Source organism: Pelodiscus sinensis, chromosome 6, assembly GCF_049634645.1.
Source record: "Pelodiscus sinensis isolate JC-2024 chromosome 6, ASM4963464v1, whole genome shotgun sequence".
In the NCBI taxonomy this organism is placed as follows: domain Eukaryota; kingdom Metazoa; phylum Chordata; order Testudines; family Trionychidae; genus Pelodiscus; species Pelodiscus sinensis.
Genome location: NC_134716.1, coordinates 15,469,573 through 15,491,625, shown reverse-complemented (window position 1 = coordinate 15,491,625; position 22,053 = coordinate 15,469,573). Strand labels below are relative to the sequence as shown.

The window sequence follows — 22,053 nt, the reverse complement described above, 5'->3', positions numbered from 1 at the left end:
CACAAATACACTTAACAAGAAGGACTGAATGTTCTATGGCATTTGCTGGAATCAAATGTGCAGAATAGGGAAGAAAGTTCTCCTCCAATGGTAATTTTTACCTAAACTATTCATGTTCATTTCCTCTAGGAATTAGATGCTCAGCAGCAGGAGTTGGATGCATTGAATGTAAAGGAAGACACTCTAGGAGCTGTATGTATGAAGATAAATAACTGATCTATTTATATTGTAAATGCAAAAAGAATTTGTACATCAGCAAAGTACCACAGTGTAGTTTTTCTGTAACTCTTTAATAGCATAAACATGCACTCTTAAAGATCAGGGCAAAGCTCCCATCCATTTCAGTGGTACAGCCTCAGGCCATTAATGCATATACTGTAATTTTATTTTTATCGGATAGGGTCAAACCCACCAATTATGTTTCATAATTTATTTTTGCTAGATGTCAAGTAATCAGGTATTTTACAGCTGGTATGTCATACATGTGAACTATAGCTCAGTGATTACATGATAGATGTAAATTATCACTTTTGAAATTGTTAAGAAAATCACTCTTTTTATTCTAATAGAGTAAACTATTTTGTCTATGGATCTAAATAAATGTCTGGGAAAATTGAATTCCATCAACAAACAAGATCAGGACTGTAACATTGACCTGTGGCCACTTTTCTAGCCTATATGCTGGAATAGCAAATGCAGTCCTTCCAAACCATAATACAAGGGCTCCTTTTTATTGTACATAGGTGTATGAGCCCAAATCAGTGTCAGTATCTTGATGCAGTATGGATGCTTCATTGAAGGTCATTCTGCATGTTAATTTCTCCCATCCCTGCAGAGGCAATATAGTGCTTAAATAACATGAAGGGGCTTGCTTGTACTCCCTAGCCTGAGCTAAATTTTACTGTGCTCTCATGGGCCTGTGGCTTTCCCCAAGTTTTCCACTGCCTTCGATTCACTCCTCAGAAAGAAATCAGAACATAATGTATCACTAGAACTCTAGCATTCAGTATAGAGGACTTGTATAGGTCTGATGAGGGTTCCTTTCTAAACTCTATTTTTCATTTTCCCTTAACATTGTCAGATGTATTCTTTTGGAACATTAGAAATCAGAAAATTACATGTAAAATGTTCTCTGAATACGTAAAGCAGATCACTCACAAATTCTTCTCCCCAAAGAGTTGAGAGATTTGCAATTTCTCCTTATGACTCAGTCGTCTTTAGTATATATGTGTGAGTGCCTTCACCTCCCACTTTGAAAGAACAGGTCTAAATTCTGTAGCAGGAGTTGTCACACACACACACACACACACACACACACACACACTCTCTCTCTCTCTCTCTCTCTCTCTCTCTCTCTCCCCCCCCCTTTCCCCCCCTCCAGGGGTATAACCACTGAAACTAAAGATTGCCTGCATTGGTCTCTCAGAGGAATATGTACCCTAGAGTGTGAACATGATGTATGTCTTCAGAAAACAACAGTTACAGTGATCTTGTCTTACTTTCAGTTTAGTGGCATTGCTATTTTGACAACTCCTTCACATTTTAGACATTTTGATGTATGTATGGGGCTTGATATCACAGTGAAAATGTCTTGAGCATGCAACAACTTTCTGCCTCCTCTTCTGTATAGCTTCCTTATTAGACCTTATCTTTGGAGTTCCATTAGGTTAGACTGTAAAAGCAAGACACTGCCTAATAAAGTACTCAGATAGCACTGAAATGCTTAGAACCTAGACAGCTAGATTATATGCCAATCTTTTGTACAGACTTCACTGTAAATTGCAAATAAACTAGTTTTATTATATACATAAACTTTTGCTAAATAAAAACACAAGCATTTCAACAATGTATTGTCCACTGGAAATCTAACCAGTGTTTACTTGTTCTACTCAGGAAATAGCGCACTCCCAGGTAAAACAAGAGGCTGTGCAGCTGTATGAAAAACTTCATGGCCTTGAGGAACATCGAGATCAAATGATTGCTGAGGACAAGAGTATGGGATCTCCACAGGAAGAAAGAGAGAGATTACTGAAACAGGCAGGGAAAAAAAATAATTTATTACATCTTTTATTTACATTTTTTAATGCTGTGGGTTTTTTTAAATGACACGAGTATGGGATCTCCACAGGAAGAAAGAGAGAGATTACTGAAAGAGGCAGGAAAAAATATTTTATTACGTCTTTTATTTACATTTTTTAATGCTGTGGGTTTTTTTAAATGACAATGTAAAAACATGGAGTTAGATTCTCTGTCTTGGTTCTGGCCCTTTTTCCTTTTAGCAACACAAAGGGGCTGGAATCTATCCAATTAAAATTACCGGGAGGGGGTGGAGTTTTCAGCGAATATAAAACTGACTGAAATAGCTCCTGTTCTAATCACTTTCACGCTCAGTGTAGGAAGGGAGCATTTGGGGGTGGGAAAATTGGATTCATTTTATTGAACATCTTTCTAGCTCAAGTCTAAAATGTTTGGGAAAGATGAGTCATCTGGTTAATTAAGGACCCAGTCCTGCAAACTTTTTCTGGTGTAAGTAATTCCTACTAACGTAAGTAATCTGATTACTTTAAATGAAGCTGTTTGCATGATTGTATTCATGAGAGTAAGTGTTGCAGGACTAGACTGTAAAATATTGCATTAAAGTTGAAAATATTGGAGAAAGAAAAGAGAGGGGTACCATTGGGAGGTAGCTGTAAAGGTGACACCACTAAATGATGATATTCCATCTTTTATTCAGCAAAGCAATGGCTGTAGAAGAATTATTTACAACCAGCTCTTTTGCAGGCTGACACTTAATTCCTAGAATGAATGAATTAATCATTTGGTTTTGTGTATCTTTTCGATTGTATCTCTTTTTTGCCTTTGAAACATTTGATATTCGTTTGTATAGGTTAAAGAAGATAACCAGGAAATAGCAAGTATGGAAAGACAGTGAGTATTTCTGTTATATTGTTCTTATTGGCCCTGTTCTGGCACATTATAAGAGACGTGTCTGAGCATAGGATTAGGTGTCAAGCATTGCTTTTTGATCTCACACCAACATTCTCTGTGAGGTTGAGCAAGTCATTTGTCCTCTGTTATCCTGTTGTGAGAATTAGTTAATATATATAAAGAAATAGATGTGTTGCTTGTAACATTCTTTATATGTACTGTGCTTATTATCACAAAAGCTACTGTATTTGAGAGTCTCTTGCTGTTAACTTTAAAAACTCAGCTGCGTGCTGCCTTTTTTTTTTTTTTTTTTTTTTTTTTGTAATCTGAGTGTAATATGTTTAGCTAGCATTCTCAACCTGGAGACCTTTTAAAATTTGTTATTTTTAGGAGGGGGCTGCACCTCCTGCTCGCTACACTCGCCAACCCCCGCCCCTCTCTTGGGGTAGATGTGTGGCCGGGGCGGGGGGAGGGTGGAAGAGCAGGGGAGGTTGCAGGAGCCAGCTGCGGGTAGGTGTCTGGCCAGGAGGGAGGGGGCAGGAGCAGGCTGGGGGTGAAAGGTCTCCACTCACCACACTGTGAAGGCACTGGGGGTGCAGAGTCTTGGCCAAGGGGGAGTGTGATGGGGCTGCTGGTGCGGCAAGGAGAGAAGGGTGAGGCTGCCTGGCTCCAGCCTGCCAGGCCACTGGGGAGGGAGGGAGGAAGCAAGGTGATTGACGGTGGAGGGAGGGGCTGTGGGATGCAGAATGATGTGATGACATCACTCTGTTGTCTCACCGGAAATGTTTTTTTATATGTAGAGAGAGAGAAAAGGTTTTCTAAAGCTTAAAAAATTTGACTGGCTCACTGCTGTGTTAAGTGCTGTGTAAATAAAATACCCATGAGTCATAAATCAATAAAAATATATGCATCCTTCATTAAAATTAACACAACTTATTTTAATACAAATATTTATGGATACAGTTCAGCCCTGTTACTACATTACAAGTTAAATATTGTCTAATACATATTTATGTAATAGTAAACTGTTTAAAGATAACAGTGAACTTTTATCCGTGGATAGATATTGCAATGTACATTATAGCATTAGGATAGTCATGCCATGGTGTAATATCTAGACACAGATAACACTGGTCTACAATTTTTTACAAGTTGTCTGCTTCAGAGATAAAATGTGCTATTTATTATGTATTTTGATGTGCTGAATTCAAATATGACAATTAAAACAACTGATTGGCTACTGCTTCCAAGATATTTAAGTTTTTACATTTTACGTCTATGTATATTGTGTAGATGATAGAGTTTTAATCATAAATTGTAAACCTAGGTCTTTTCATGTGTTTATGGTTGCTTTACATGATAATATTTCACCTATCCTGTTTATGTAACACTTTAAAAATCAGCAAGAGGGTTATATAAATAAAATTTATTATGAAGCAAAAGGCAAAAAACTATTATGTACATAGTTTAGTCCTATTCAGTGTCTACTTGGCGCTTCTTGGCTTGTCTCTTGTATTCATTAAATGGAGCATCTTTTGTCACTGTCCAGCAATAGTCTGCAAGCACTGATGAGCTCCATTTGCCCTGATAGCATTTCTCCATTGTTGCAATGGAGTTTGGTGGAAAAAAATCTAGATGAGAGTGCAAAAAAATGTATCTTTAGTGATATGTTGCAACCAAGGCTTTTGTATGCCTTGAGGAGGTTTTCCACCAACAACCTGTAGTTGTCTGCCTTGTTGTTTCTGAGAAAATTTATTACTGCTAACTGGAAGGCTTTCCATGCCGTCTTTTCCTTGCCACGAAGTGCATGGTCAAATGCATCATCTCGAAGAGGTTCACAAATCTGAGGACCAATAAAGACACCTTCCTTTATCTTAGCTTCACTTAACCTTGGAAATTTTCCACGGAGGTACTTGAAAGCTGCTTGTGTTTTGTCCATGGCCTTGACAAAGTTCTTTCTCAGACCCAGCTTGATGTGTAAGGGTGGTAACAAAATCTTCCTTGATTCAACAAGTGATGGATGCTGAACACTTTTCCTCCCAGGCTCCAGTGACTGTCGGAGTAGCCAATCTATCTTGATGTAGTGGGAATCTCTTGCACGACTATCCCATTCGCAGAGAAAACAGCAGTACTTTGTGTATCCAGTCTGCAGACCAAGCAAGAGAGCAACAACCTTCAAATCGCCACAAAGCAGCCACTGATGTTGGTCATAGTTTATGTACCTCAAAAGTTGTTTCATGTTGTCATAGGTTTCCTTCATATGGACTGCATGACCAACTGGAATTGATGGCAAAACATTGCCATTATGCAGCAAAACAGCTTTAAGACTCGTCTTCGACGAATCAATGAACAGTCTCCACTCATCTGGATCGTGAAGGATGTTGAGGGCTGCCATCACACCGTCGATGTTGTTGCAGGCTACAAGATCACTTTCCATGAAGAAGAATGGGACAAGATCCTTTTGACGGTCACGGAACATGGAAACCCTAACATCACCTGCCAGGAGATTCCACTGCTGTAGTCTGGAGCCCAACAGCTCTGCCTTACTCTTGGGTAGTTCCAAATCCCTGACAAAGTCATTCAGTTCACCTTGTGTTATGAGGTGTGGTTCAAAGGAGGAGGATGGGAGAAAATGTGGGTCCTGTGACATTGATGGTTCAGGACCAGAAGTTTCATCCTCTTCCTCTTCCTCGTCTGACTCAAGTGAGAATGCTTCTGGTGCATCAGGAACCGGCAGTCCTTCTCCGTGGGGTACTGGGCGTATAGCTGATGGAATGTTTGGATAATGCACAGTCCACTTTTTCTTCTTTGACACACCTTTCCCAACTGGAGGCACCATGCAGAAGTAACAATTGCTGGTATGATCTGTTGGCTCTCTCAAATCATTGGCACTGCAAAAGGCATAGATTTCCTTTTCCTGTTCAACCACTGGAGAAGATTTGTTGCACAGGTGTTGCAGCATATGTGTGGGGCCCACCTCTTGTCCTGATCTCCAATTTTGCAGCCAAAATAAAGGTGATAGGCTTTCTTAACCATGGTGGTTATACTGCGCTTTTGTGATGCAAAAGTCACTTCACCACAAACATAGCAGAAGTTATTTGCACTGTTGACACAAGTACGAGGCAACTCTGCTCACTTTGGCTAAACAGAAATGTGTCCCTTTGCAAAATCAAACACTGACAAATAAGAGAGCACGACACTGTATGATTTCTAGAGCTGATATAGGGCAATTTGTTCAGCAGAGCGATGTAAGCTTCGTTATGATTGCATCATCCATGACTTCTAGGAATAACACGATGCAATTCATATCATGTATGACGCAATACCAGCTTCAGATTGCATCATTCATTGTTTTGCCTAAAAAGCAAGTACTGTCCAAACCTAGTCATAGATTTATTCATAGATCCAGTCAAAGATGTATTTTAGTCATTTCTGGTTTAAATTGAGATCCCTTCCCTTTATAACTCACTTATCCTCCGCCATTCGCAAGTCAAGGGTCGTATATACTGACCCAATAGCATATCTTGAAAACTAGAGCCAATCAACAATTTTAAGCATCATTTTCGTTCTCAGTGACCCAGAGTTAGTAAAGTTTGACTACATTTATTTCAGAAGCATTTTGGCTGTAGAGCAGTGTAAGAGGACAATTAAGAGACAAGAAAATAAATTAGGAACAATATTATAGCCTTGAGGTTTATTTCACTTGTAGATTTTTAAAAATTTGTAGATTTTATTTGTAGATTTTAAGGGAGACTGTTATGCTACTTTAGTCCAGCAGTTTCTGATTTACTGTAACAAAAAGCCACAATGTGTGCATGTGTAAACGAATGGAGCAGATCTTGGCTGTAACATGAGGCTAAAGGATATTTTAAAAATCTGTTTTATTATATTTGAGAAATTCTATGTGATCATACAACCAAGCAGCATATCCTAAAGAATACACACAAAGTCAGAGCTAAAGGTGAGCATGCTTATCTAAATTCTCTTCATGTATTTTTTTGGTATGGGATTATATTAACATTTCCCAAACATTTGAAAGCTGAGCCCCCAATGTAGGAAAATGAAAACAGTAATGCCACCTTGTTTAACCTTCCCATGTTATAGGCCTCCATAAGAATGGTCACTCAGATTAGATTCTTTAGATCTTCATATTATACTGTTTCTCCTTTCTTACATGTTTTCATGGGTAGTGAATTTAACAAAGTTGGCCTATAAGTATCATCATTGGCATCTGATTTAGCACTCACTGAAAAGAATGGGGGCGGTGGACATCTCAGAACAATTGTTTTGAGTTCTGTGCAAACTCAGGCAGACATCGCTGTATCCTTTGCACTTGGGTCACATTTTGAAAGAGTTTCTTGGGTTTTCACCTAGCCATAACAGCTAGAGATTAATTTTTTAAAAAGTGAAAGCTAAGCTTCTTGAAAATAACTGTGACACCTGTCCATGCCCCCTTACCTAGCTCTTTTTGTTCTGCACTCCTTTGTGGATATACCCTAAAATTTAGGAAATGCTGGATGAAATAGTAACCCAGAATGATGCATGCAGTTACTGTGCAATGAATTAAGAGACTATAAATTTTTCTGCATAATTCACTGGAGAAGTCTGAGTTGTGGATTATAGGCAGACCCCTCCAGTGCATTATACACAGTCTACAACCCATCTTGGAAAATGATCCCTCACTTTCCGAAACCTTGGGAGAAAAGCCTATTCTCGCTTACAGACAACCTGAAACAAATTCTCTCCGGTAACCATGCCACATGACCACATCATAACCAGAAACCCAACCCTGCAACCAAACGCAATGCCAACACTGCCCACATATCTATACAAGCAAATTCATCACTGAAGCCAAAAACATAAGCTACCAAATCAAAAGGTCATTTGACTGCACATCCAGTAATTTGATCTATGCCAGTGATTCCCCACTGCTATATATATTGGACAAACTGGACAGTCTCTGCGGGAGAAAAACAATTTTTTTAGCTAGATAGTATAGACGTACCTGTTCCTGATCTATCTTTTTCTGTTAGTTAATAATTACAAAAAAAACAAAGAACAAAAGCCACGGTTTTTTTTACTTCAGCTTGCATATAGTTAGTCAGAACAACAGTTTACCGCCACACAGCAACAAGCCACAGAAAACTATAAACCACAAAGAATAATAATAATTAATAATTAATTATATAAAGAGAGGCAGCTTTACTCATAAATAACACTCTCAGCTACAAGGGCATAGTCTGCCACCAGATGACATGCCGGCCTCTCCCGGCTTCTAAACATGCGAGAAATGCCAGGACTCCATGCCAGCCTCTGATGGCCAATGTGTATGCATACACTTTGAGAGAGAGGCATGTTTCACAAAAATGCATCCATTGTCGCAGTCTGACAGCCAGAGCTCACAAGGATAGAGAACTCAGAATACATATGCTATCCACAGATAAAGCCCTACACCCCCATCTGTAGAAGGGCTCGGGGACGACATCCCCTCAGAAGAACTTCTCAAGCCCTTCACTGCAGAAAGTATGTTCAAAATCAAAGCCCATACCAGCCCTCTCCCTCCCGTCATGAATAAGTAAGGGAGATGAACCAGGCATGTCAGGCATTGAAAAATCTTGAGTCTCTTCACTAATAGGCTGCAAAACTGGCTCCTCAGCCATCTAAAAGGGCATCTACCACGGGCCCCGAAACAACACAGGCACCCCCAGCACTGCCAGCACCCGTGGCGCCGACGACACCAGCGCTGTCTCCCGTGCCCTTTCACAATTCACAGTAATCCCACATCTCCCGGGGTTCCAACAGCATTGATGTCTTTACCAGTGGACTCCACACCACAACATAAACCAGCAACCCTACCATGCAAAACACACACTCTGCCAATGAATGACAGAAAAACAGGAACCAAGTCTTCAGCACAGCACCATTCTCACTGCCCCTTATCAAGCAGAGGCTCTCTGCCCTCGCCATGCTCATCTATATTATCGCACTTCAGTCAGTGTGATACAAGGAGTGTTTTCTCTTCACAACACAGACAGAAACGCATGCATCATACGGGGCACACAGGCTATGGCACTACCAATACCCCCATGGCACCCCAATTGGCAGTACTACCCTCGGCATCATAGCGGATAGTCCCCCTATACCTTAATTGTCGACCTTAATTGTCGAGCCCTGCCATAGGTGAGTAGATTATAGCCTGGCACGGTGCCGCAGCGTGATCAGCGCATGTGCAGCGCGCTGAACCGCACGGCTGGTGAGTGGGGCTGGCCGCGGCTCGGTGAGCCCTGGTTATTGGGCACTATGGCACAGCTCCACTGCCCCTTCCACACCCATTCAGAGATCACTGCTGTCTAAACACTCTGATCCATCACACTCTCCATCAAAGAGCAGAGACCTCAAGGAAAGGCAGATTGAGGATGATCTGGCCATCCAACTATCAGAGATGCCGCCAAACGATAATTTGTCTTTTGTACCTGATGAAACAGTTATCCCAGACGATCCCTCACCTAGTGACGATCTGAAACAATTTCAAGATTTATTCAAAAGGGTGGCCGCCAATCAGGAGGTTGTGTTATCGAAGTGCAGGAAAAGCAGCACAAGCTTTTAAAGAACCTCCATCCCTTTACAAAAACCAAAATTGCGCTGCCTCTAGACAAGGTGATACTTGAACCAGTAGATGAAGTATAGCAAATGCCAGCCACAGTCCCCCTACCCAACAAAATGGCTGATAGGAAATACTTTGTTCCACCCAAAGGCATTGACTTTTTAGTCTTACACCCTCAACCCAATTCTTTAGTGCTAGATGCTACAAATCAAAGGTCTAAAAATCCTCAATATAAAACAAATATACTACAAGACAAAGACTACAAATGCTTTGATGTGTTTGGGAGGAAAATGTACTGCTCCTTAACCCTTAAACTACATAGCTAACTACATAGGCCTACTTGTGAATCACGACTTTGACAACTATGCAAAACTAATAGAATTCCTGCAACATCTCCCAGCAGATAGGAGACCTATCCTCAAAGCCGTCATTAAAGAGGGGTATACTATATCTCGAACAGCTCTACAGATGGCCCTTGATGCTGCTGACACCACAGCAAGGGCCTTCCATAGTAATGACACACTCATCCTGGCTTCAAACAGCTGGAGTTTATAAGGACTTCCAGGCTAAGGAAGAAGACCTGCCATTTGATAAAGACAAATTGCTCCGCCAAGAAGTCCAACACCATCTCAACATAGGAGCCGTAGAACGAGTCCCCAAACAATAGCAAGGGAGAGGTTTTTATTCAAACTTATTTTACTTTCTCACCGGAAAGAGAAGGGGTGTTGGAGACCTCTCTTAGACCTCCATCAACTAGGGATTTCTCACCGGAAAGAGAAGGGGTGTTGGAGACCTCTCTTAGACCTCCATCAACTAAACACACACCTTCGCAAGCAGCATTTCAAAATGGTCACATTCACTATGATTATTTCCGCACTGGACAAGGGAGACTGGTTTGCAGCCCTCGACCTCTAAGATGCATACTTCTATATCACAATACCCCCTACACACAGAAGTTTTCTGTAATTTACAGTAGCATCTGACCATTTTCAATATAGAGTCCTCCCATTCAGACTCCACTCTGCCCACAGAGTCTTCACCAAGACCCTCGCAGTTGCAGTGGCGCATCTCTGTTGAAAAGGCATCACAATCTTCCCTTATTTGGATGATTGCCTCATCCAACATCCCTCCAAACAGATCACAAGGGACATGATCAGATTCACAAAGACTTTCCTTTAGTCTAGAGGGTTCATTATCAATGACCAATTTCCACTCTACGCCCCCTCATAATCCCTATAGTTCATAGGGGCTCACATAGATTCTACGACAGCACAAGCCTGTCTCCCCAATTAATGTTTCAACAATATAAAAAGCCTGGTGACATTCATGACCACCAGCCCAACCATTCCCATTCTAACCCGTCTCAAACTCATGGGGCATATGGCAGTCACTACATATGTCATCTGACATACCAGACTGCTCTTTCGATGGTTCCAACACTGGATGCCATAGTGTATACACCAACCAAGCACCACATCCACAGATACGTTTTGCCTCCGCCGAAAGTTCTTACTTCCTTGCTATGGTAGATCCAGGCACAGAACCTCTACACTGGGGTGCCCTTCCACTAAGAGCAACCATCCAAACAAATCACCACAAATGCCTCACTTCTAGGTTCGGATGCCCACTTCCAACAATAGTATACACAAGGAAAATGGACCAACAATATGTCTGGGCTCCACATTAACCTGCTCGAGCTTCGAGCAGTTCACAGCGTGTGCAAATATTTCCTCTCACATATTCAGGGCTCTTCGGTGCGTATCCTCACTGACAATATGACCATGATGTTCTACATCAGCCACCAGGGGGGCACCAGATGCCATTCTCTATGTGGAGAGGCGATTCAGCTCTAGAATTGGTGTATCCAACACAATATAACCATCATGGCAGAATACTTACCTGGGGAAAAGAATACCATGACGGATATCCTCAGCCTCCACTTTGTCACAGAGCACAAATGGGAGCTGCACAATCAGGTCTCCATGATTTATTCCAATTCTGGGGTTGACCACAAACAGACCTCTGCAACCAGCCACAATTCCAAATTCCCCTAGTACTGTTCCAGAGTGGGCACAGGGCACAACTCCATGGGGGACGCAATGCTCTTTCCATGGAATACTCACCAGTTAAATTCCTTCCCTCCTATCCCTCTGATTCCCAGAGTTCTCAGAAAAGATAGACAGATGGGGCCCATGTAATTCTAATAGCTGCAGCTTGGCCTTGGCAGACATGGTTTCCATGTCTTTATCAACTTTTTCTATGACTTCTCTGCCCACTTCTGTCCTGCCCAGACCTCCTCTCCCAGAGCAAATACTTCATCCCCAGCTGCAAGCATTTCACCTGACAGCATGGTATCTACCTGGTTTTTGGAATCAGAGCAACAGTGCTTGCAATAAGTAAGAATTGTGCTGCTGCACGAAATACAAACCACCCTCGCAAATGGCAACAGTTCACATAGTGGTGTACCCAGAAAGGAGTTCAACCAGCTATGGCTCCGCTCCATTTGATCCTGGAATACATCATGCACCTGAAACATCAGCATTTATCTCTGTCATCACTCCGACTTTGTCTGGCCGTGATCATGGCCTTTCACTCCCCTGTAGATGGATTCTTCATATTTGCCCACCCCAACTCCAAGAGGTTTTGGAAGGGCCTATAGAACTTTCACCCATTGTGGACACCCATACCTCTCACATGGGATTTAGAACTTGAACTCACAAAACCACCCTTCGAGCCAATGGCAACTTCATCACTTAACTTTCTCACCATTAAAAAGCTCTTCCTGTTGGCAATCACATCTTCAAGGCGGATTAGCAAACTGGCATTTCTCATGGCCTCGCCTCCATACACCACTTTCTGCAAACATAAAGTCATTCTAGGACCTCACCACTCCTCCTTACCCAAAGTTGGTTCCGAATTTCATATCAGAGACCCAATAGTCCTTTCCATCTTCTATCCGAAACCACATCACTCCTAGACCAAGGCCATATTGCAGACTGTTGGGGTGTGTCTAGACTACAGAGTTTTGTCGACAAAAGTGGACTTTTGTCGACAAAACTATACCTGCGTCCACACTACCGCTGAGTTCTGTCGACATAACGTCGACAGAACTCAGCAGTTTTGTCAACGTATGTAAACCTCATTTTACGAGGAATAACACCTTCTGTCGACAGAGTTTCTGTCGACAGAAGGTGTTATTGAATGGAAACTGTCCTTTGTGTCCAGACTACCATGTCGACAAAAGCAGCTTGCTTTGTCGACAGAACTCAATGTAGTCTGGACGCGCTTTGTCGACAGAAGCCTGTAGTCTAGACGTACCCTTGATGTGAGACGGGCACAGGACTCAATCCTTTTTCACTATCACAGAGATTGCTTGTATCCCTAGCTGAAAGGTCCAAAGGAAATCCACTTTCTTCCCAACCTATATCAAAACTGATAACATCCTGTATTACCACTTGCTACTCACTCCAGAATAGAGCATTACTGACAACTCCCAAAGCTCATTCCACCAGAGTGATGGCAACATCAACTGCCTTCCTCAGCAGAGTCCCACTCCAGGAAATACGTCAAGCAGCCACATGGTCATCTAATCACACCTTTATGAAGCACTACACATTTCCACCATGCTCAACAATGGATGCCCACAGTGGCTACTGCGGCTCTCCACAGCCCACAATAACTAGTCATAGCCCACCTACCATCTAAATGGGAATTGCTCCACAGTCATCAACTGTGGAGCAACAACATGGACACCATTCCAAGAAGAAAGAGAAGTTACTCACTTTGTGCTGTAAGGTTCTTCAAGATGTGTATCCCCTGGGGTGCTCCACTACCCACCCTCTTCCCTGCTTCTTTGACCATTAATAAATTGCAAGGAGGGCATCAAAGAAGAAACAGAGGGGAGTTGGTCTGCGTGCGCTAACTTCAAAGGTGGGAACTCCAAGTGCCTCTTGCGCATGCACAGCCCAACTGGACACTGCTGTAAAAATCTCCGATCCATGGTGCTGGGATGAGCCCAACACCAACAGTGAAGCACCCATGGGGACACACATCTTGAAGAACAATCCGTACTGCACAGAGTGACTAATTTCTCTATTTCTCTCTCTTGGCATGTTAAACTGGAGTCTCATTGATTTATTCATCTATCCAACAAACACTTAACTACACCAGAATCAGGAACAGGAAGGCTTAGTGATTTCCTTAGCAAGGTTCACCTGGCAGCAATATCTTCATTCCTCCCTCAGATGGATAACTATTCTGGTTTTTTTTTAGTGATATGACAAATTCCTTAAAGGCCTGGAAAGATTGTACCCTAAACTAAGATCTCTTCAATGACATTCCTGGTGCACATTGTTATCCTGGACATTTGCATAGTACCAATCTGGTGATCAGTGCAAATTTTCTTGTCTCCTTACATCATCACCCAAATTTGGTCGCTCTGTACTACAGCCTATGCCTAGGTGAATTCTGGTCCCTTTGCCTATTTAATAGCTTGGAAATAAACAAGCGTAGAATGCACATATGCAATCACTTGAAAAAAATGATACTAACCTTTAGTAACTGTTATTCTTAGAGATGTGTTGCACATATCCTTTCCATGACCTACCCTTTTACCACTATGCATCAGAGTTTCTGGAAGGAAAGAACAGAGTACTTAGGGTTGGTTGGGTCTAGCAGCAGAGGGCAGTCGAGCAACACTGACAGGTAACACCAAAGGGAAAACAATTCTGGAGACTGCATCGTATATGTGCACACCAAAAGTGGAACAGACATGTGCAACACATCTCAACAAACAATAGGTATGAAAGATTAGAAAATGTTTTACTCTTTAAATCTTATGGAAACTATGGTGTACAATTTTTTATACGGTTCACAGTGACATGCTTTTTGTGGGTTTATTTTTAAACATTGATAAGTTGCTTAAATAGAATTCTTGGTAGCTAAAAAAATTGTAATTGAGAATTACAGAAGAACTTCTGAATGTAATTTAATTTCTTATTCTGACACACTTTACCATGTTTTCTGTGTCTTCATTATTACTATACAGAGAATTTTATTTAAATAAAAATACATTATGCCATTTACATTGTATCTCTAAAGCTGTATAACAACCAGTAGAGGGAACCTTATAGTAACACAACACTGATTAGGTTTCAATGTAGTGATTATATTTCTCACAAAGAGACAAAAAATTAATTCAAAACAAGTCGGAAACAATGCATTTTGTACACTGAGAGATGCCATACAAATTAGTGTTAAAATGACAATAACATTATTATATTATTTTTGTTAGTAATACATTGTTTATTTGTACAGGCAGTCCCCGGGTTACATGGATCCGACTTACATTGGATCCCTACTTACAAACGGGGTGAGGCAACCCCACACTAGCTGCTTCCCCCCAGCAGACCAGGGAGATGCGAAGCTAGCGCCCCCTCCCCAGCAGACCAGGGAGATGTGGAGCAGCTTTTCTCAGCAGACACCTCAGCTTGAGAATAAAGGACTGAAGGAAGTGAGGTGTGGGAGAATAAAACTGAGCTCTGGAGAAATGTTTGGCTAGAGTTTCCCCTACAATATGTACCAGTTCCAACTTACATACAAATTCAGCTTAAGAACAAACCTACAGTCCCTATCTTGTACGTAACCCGGGGACTGCCTGTATTCTGATCCTTTTCTTCATAGTGTTTCTTAAAACCTGTTTAATATTTAACCTATTTAATAGCTCATTTTTAACTCCAAATTTTATTATTTATCATTAGGCTGACAGAAATAAAAGAAAAAATCAATCATTTTAATGAGGTTATTCGACGACTTGACATGGATCTGGAGGAACAGCAAGGTAATATCACCAAATTCACCACAGAATATAAAGAGCTATATTTATAAAATCTGTATTTAAGTTTGTATGCAGTTGGCATGTTTTTGCGGTTTGCCATTTGGGATATGCAAAATTCTGTGATTTGCATCTGCAAATAACTTTTGTAAACCCTGATCAGGATATGCACAAATTCCAATTTTTAGATATCCAAAATTGTGAGTTCTTTAAACTTGCTTCAGGCTGGAAGTGTGTTTCTGATCAGTAAAATGACTGTATAAAAAATAGGATGCCTATCTTTTCTTTTTCTGTGTTGTTTCAATTATGTCTTCGTGGCTTGTTGAGGAAGGAAAAAAAAGCCTTTTTTATTGGCACCACTGTAAAAAGTGTAAATCACCAGAAAAACAAAATACTGTATTTTTTGTGTTTGGTGTCTGAAATATGTTGTGAGAACCACAGGTCCGATGATGCATACCCAAGGGGGGAAGGACAGAACCAGGTGGACCGTTTTAGCAAATAAAAGATATTTATTTATGACAGTGATGAATTTATAGTATTTATTCTAACATTTTTAATAGACCATGTTAATAATGAATTTACAGTATTTATTATATTTATTCTACGATTTCTAGTTAAATGTGTCAGAAATATAAGGATGGGAATGGCAAGGGGAATAGTCTCTATTCTAAAGATATCCAGCTACACTAATTAAATAAATGATAACAAACTCTATGTACTACCAAAAACAACTACAACACCAAGCATTTACAACAAATAAAATCAAATTATACATACCAACTTACACAGCACACGGAACATGTCAAAGACATCGGTTCGGTTGCGAAGGCCTTGGTTACGCCCGAGAATCGGGGGAGGTGTCTGGTCAGTTGATCAGGCCGTCAGTGCTTTGAAGTATATAGGAAGGCACACGCACAGTGGTACGTGTGTTGCGAAGACCTCCTCGAGGGCTGCACATTGCTTTCCTGCGTTTGCATATTACCACATATGGCCCAACGGTCACCAAGTGGGGGTCTGTGTCCCAGGGGTTGGGCCGAAACTGTGCAGGTTTATGCGACCAGGTAAGCCCCACAGTTCTCATGCCAAGGTGATGGGTGGGAGAGTCTAAGGCTATTTTCCACTTTTCACACCTTCCCTTTTTCTAAAGGCAATGGTATGCAGGAAGGGTGCAGCTGGTTTCTCCCAAGGAGTACTGCAGCCCACAATAGCAAGAGCGGCCTGGCCAAACTTTTGTACCGGGGGGACAGTTTTTTTTCTAACAAAATATTGTCAGTTAATTTGAATCTTAAGAACATAAGAACAGCCACACTGGTTCAAACTAATGGTCCACCTAGCTCAGCTAGGAACACCATTCCTATACATCCTACCTGATAAGTATTGATAGACCTAACCTCCATGAATTTGTCTAATTATTTTTTGAAACCTGTTAAAGTCCTGGTCTTCACAACATCCTCTGGCAAGAAGTTCCATAGGTTGACTCTGTGCTTCATGAAGAAAATCTTCCTTTTTGTTTGTTTTAAACTTGCTATCTATTAATTTCATTTTGTAACCCCTAGTTCTTAAGTAATGGGAATAAGTAAATAACTTTTCCTTATTCACTTTTTCTACACCATTCATGATTTTATAGACCTCTATCATATCCTCCCTTTGTCTCCTCTTTTCTAAGATGAAAGTCTCAGTCTTTTTAATCTCTCTTCATATGGGACCTGTTCCAAACCCGTAATAATTTTTGTTGCCCTTTTCTGAACTTTTTCCAATGCCGATATATCTTTTTTGGGATGAGACAACCACATCTGTACACAGTGTTCAAGATGTGGCTATACCATGGATTTGTACTTCTACAATAAGACATTCTCTGTCTTATTCCCTATCCTTTTTTAATGATTCCTAACATTTTGTTTGCTTTTTTGACTGCCACTGCACATTGAGTAGATGTTTTCAGAGAACTATCCACAGTGACTCCAAGATCTCTTTCTTGAGTGGTTATAGCTAAATTGGTCCCCATCATTTTGTATGTATAGTTGGGATTATTTTTTCCAATGTGCATTGCTTTGTATTTGTCAACATTAAAATTAATTTGCCATTTTGTTGCCCAACCACCTAGTTTTGTGAGATCCTTTTGAAGGTCTTCATGCTCTTCTTTGGTCTTAACTATCTTGAGCAGTTTAGGATCATCTGCAGATTTTGCCACCTTACTGTTTACCTCTTTCTCCAGATCATTTATAAATATGTTGAATAGTATTGGTCCCAATATGAACCCTTGGGGGACACCACTAGTTACCTCTCTCCATTCTGAAAACTGACCATTTATTCCTACCTTTTGTTTCCTGTCTTTTAACTGGTTGTCAGTCCATGAGAAGACCTTTCCTCTCATCCAATGACAACTTACTCTACTTAAGAGCCTTTGGTGAGGGACCTTGTCAGAGGCTTTCTGGAAATCTAAGTACACGTTATCCATCCTTGTCCACATGCTTGTTGACCCCCTCAAAGAACTCTAGTAAATTATTAAGACATGACTTCCCTTTACAGAAACCATGTTGACTTTTCCCCAACAAAATATGTTCATCTATGTGTCTGACAAGTCTATTCTTTACTATAATTTCAACTAATTTGCCTGGTAATGTTAGACTTACTGGTCTATAATTGCCAGGATCACCTTTTAAATACTGGTGGAACATTAGCTGTCTTCCAGTCATTAGGTACAGGAGATGATTTAAAGGATAGGTTACAAACCACAGTTAATAGTTCCGCAATTTCACAGTTGAGTTCTTTCAGAACTCTTGGGTAAATGCCCTTTGGTCCCTGGTGACTTGTTACTATGAAGTTTATCAATTTGTTCCAAAACTTCCTTTAACGACACCTTAATCTGGGACAATTCTTTAGATTTGTCACCTAAAAATAATGGCTCAGATTTGGAAATCTCCCTAAAATCCTCAGCCATGAAAACTGAAGCAAAGAGAGTATTTATGTATGTATGTATTTATCTATATCTATATTACTTGTAATCAATAATGAGACAGTGAAACACAAAATGAAGCTGAATTATTCCTTTGAAAAATCAGATGTTGTAGACCCTGCTAATTAGCAGAATAACTTGATTGACCAACGCTTTGATTAAGAATGTCAGATTCATAGGGCCTTACCAAATTCACAGCTATAACAAATAAGTCATGGACTATGAATTCTGATCTCCCCCCTTGAAATTTGGTCTTTTGTGTGTTTGTGACAACTTGGGACCCTCTGGCTTACCAACTGAGGTGCTGAAAATACCAGAGACCACCTTTTTCTGGGTCCCCCTTTAATGGTCTTTCTGAGCCTCTAAAGCCTCCTCCAACAAACCGTATAAGCAGGACCACACCCAGTGGAAAGCTTTTACTTTTGGCAGTGTTCCTTTTTAAATTTCTGTTTAACCTCATATTTGTGTAGTTCACGTTTCTGACATTAAATGCCATAGTATTGGGCTGCTATGCTGTTTTTCCGACCACAGGGAAGTTACATATGATTATAGTATGGTTACTAGGGATGTTAACAGGTAATAGGTTAAAAAGTTACCAGGTAAGCATCAACGTTAATGGGTAATGCTTGCCACGTAACAATTAACCAGTAGCCAGAAGTAGTACCTCTCCCATCACCGCCCATGGCCCAGCCGTAGGCAGAGGGCTACTCCAACTCTGCCAGGCCCCTCATGTTTTCTGCTGGCTCCCAGTCCATACGGGGGCTGGCTGGGGCAGCTACCATGCAGTAGCCGGGAAAATCATGGAGCAGCCTCTGCCGGTGGCAGGAGCTTCTCTAACCTGACCCTAGTGGATGAAGGAGCCACTCCTGCCTCCACTGGATTTGCCCCTCCCTCACACTTCCCCTTTAATCAGTTAATCATGGTGTTAGCACTAAGTTTAACCAATTAAATTAGATTTTATATCCCTTATGGTCACTATTTCCAAGTGGTTCAGCTATCTTCACCTCTTGGACCAGACCTTCACTCCGCTTTGGACTAAATCAAGTATTGCCTCTCCTCTTGTGGGTTCTGGAATCAGCTGCTCCAAGAAGCAGTGTCAAAAAACTTTATCTTTGCATCCCGTCCTGAAGTGTCGTGTACCCAGTCAGAATGTGGGAAGCCGAAATCTCACTATTATTATTGATTTTTTTTAAAATTTGTATAGCCTTGCTAATCTCCCTTAGTATTTCACAGTCACTATCGCTATCCTGACCAAGTGGGCGGTAATATATCCATACTGCTATCTTCATATTACAGCATGGAATTACTGTCCATAAAGATTCTATAGAACAGTTTGATTCATTTATGATTTTTATTTCATTTGATTCTTCATTTTCTTTCACATATCATGTAATTCACCCACCAGAACTAACTGTTCTGTACTTCTAATATACTTTATATCCTGGTATGACTGTGTCCCACTGATTGTCCTCATTCCACCAAGTTTTTGTGATACCTATTATATCAATATCCTCCTTTAAAACTAGGCACTCTAGTTCACCCATCTTATCATTTAGACTTCTAGCATTTTGTATAAGCACTTTAAAAATTTGTCAGTATCTGTCTGCTATTTCCTGATGTGTTAGATTCTTTTTCATTTGATTGTGTCTCACCTGATCTGACCCATACTTCCATCCTCTCCTCCTGACTAGAACATAGAGCATCTCTATTAATAGACCTTCCTCTAAGAGATGTCTCTGTCCGGGCCATGTGCTCTTCCACACCCATTGGCTTTCTCCTTGCCCTGGCCGGAAGCCGCATTGTGATTCCGGAAAGACTTATTCAGCCAGAGGAAGAAGTTGGTTCAGAAGGACTCAGGCAAGAATTTTATCTGCAGTTGAGAGCAAAGAGATCCCTCGGTAGCTTTTGCAGACCATCCTGTCACTCTTCTTAAAGATGGTCACTATGATGGCATCCTTGAGCTCACTTGGTATGGTTTCCTCTCTCCAGATCATCAGAATGAGGGAGTATAGGCATGATAACAGGGATGATCCTCCCTCCTTGAATATCTCAGCAGGAATTCCATCGGTGCCTGTTGTCTTGTTGTCTCTAATTTTTTTGAGTGGCTGCTTGGATCTCACAGATGAAAGGTTCACAATCCATATTGACACGGACAGCTAGACTGGTGATCACATTGAAAATGCTGTCATCGACAGTTGTGTCACGGTTGAACAGGTGGCTGAAGTGTTCCAGCCACCAGCAGTTGATGCCATCTTTGGTCTTAATAAGCAATGTCCCATCTGCTGATCACAAAAAACTGACACCCTGTTTTGACAGTCAATAAATTGCTCTAACAACATTGAAGAACTCATGACTATTGTTGAAGTCAGCATAGGCCTGTATTTCCTTTGCTTTGTCTCTCCACCAGTTGTTTTTAAGGACTCTAATTCTTCGTTGGACTTTGGCCTTGGCAATCTTATCGTGTTTCTTCTGCTGAGACAAGGAGTTGCTATTCCAGGCTTCAAATGCTCTGTGTTTAACATCAGTAAGGTCCTGGATCTCCTTACCATTAGTATCAAACCAATCCTGGTTCCTTCACTTGGTGTATCCCAGGGTTTCACCACAGGTTTCCAGGACAGTGGTTTTCAGAAAGGACCATGCCTAGAGACAATACTCCAATGGCACTTGTCTCTAAGGCTTTTTTGGAGGCCAGTAGAGCTGGCTGTATTTTTAAAAAGTCTTATTGAAGCCACGGGAACAAACCATCACAATGTACAGTAAGAAAAGCAAATATGGTAGGCAACCAGCTTAGCTTAACAGTGAAATCTTTGGTGGGCTTAAAGACAAAAAGGAAGCTTACAAGAAGTGGAAGCTTGGACAAACTACTAGGGAGGAGTATAAACACATTGCTCGCGCATGCAGGAGTGAAATCAGGAAGGCCAAAGCACAATTGGAACTGCAGCTAGCAAGGGATGTGAAAGGTAACAAGAAAGTACTGGAATGGGTTACCTAGGGAGGTGGTGGAATCTCCATCCCTAGAGCTTTTTAAGTCTTGGCTTGACAAAGCCTTGGCTGGGATAATTTAGTTGGAGTTGGTCCTGCTTTGGGCAGGGGGCTGGACTCGATGACCTCCTGAGGTTTCTTCCAGCCTTATGATTCAATGAAAGGTTTCTACAGGCACGTTAGCAATAAGAAGGTAGTCAGGGAAGGTGAGAGACCCTTATTGAATGGGGGAGGTAACCTAGGCCGTGTCTAGACTCAGGGTTTTTTTCGGGAAAAGTAGCCTTTTCCCGAAAAAACTTCCCCTGCGTCCAGACTCAAGCCGCGTTCTTTTGAAATTATTTCGAAAGAACGCGGCTTTTCTTTCGATGGCGGTAAACCTCATTTCATGAGGAAGAACGCCTTCTTTCGAAAGTTCCTCTTTCGAAAGAAGGCGTTCTTCAATGTAAAGAGGCCGTCTTCGAAAGAGAGCATCCAGACTCACTGGGTGCTCTCTTTCGAAAAAGCGGATTTCTCTTTCGAAAGATCCGCCTGCAGTCTAGACGCGATCTTTCGAAAGAGGTTCTTTCGAAAGATGCTTTCGAAAGAGCCTCTTTCGAAAGAAGCCTGCAGTCTAGACATAGCCCTTAGTGATAGATGATGTAGAAAAAGCTGAAATATTCAATGCTTTTGCCTGTCTTCACAGACAAGGTCAGCTCTCAGACTTGCATCGGACAGCACAGTATGGGGGGGGGGGGGAGGTGGGCAGCCCTC

At 41.3% G+C, this 22,053-nt stretch overlaps 1 protein-coding gene across 5 annotated transcripts in view; it reads left to right on the top strand.

Annotated features, from left to right (window-relative positions):
* The window catches only part of IFT74 (intraflagellar transport 74), a 123,174-nt gene that overhangs the window by 44,864 nt on the left and 56,257 nt on the right, over positions 1–22,053 (top strand). For all 5 annotated transcript variants that reach the window (XM_006127246.4, XM_006127245.4, XM_075931464.1 and 2 more), the window contains 4 exons: positions 130–192; positions 1,894–2,037; positions 2,888–2,928; positions 15,292–15,371. In XM_006127246.4, coding sequence (XP_006127308.1) covers positions 130–192; positions 1,894–2,037; positions 2,888–2,928; positions 15,292–15,371 — 328 coding nt within the window. The remainder of the gene's footprint in view (positions 1–129; positions 193–1,893; positions 2,038–2,887; positions 2,929–15,291; positions 15,372–22,053) is intronic.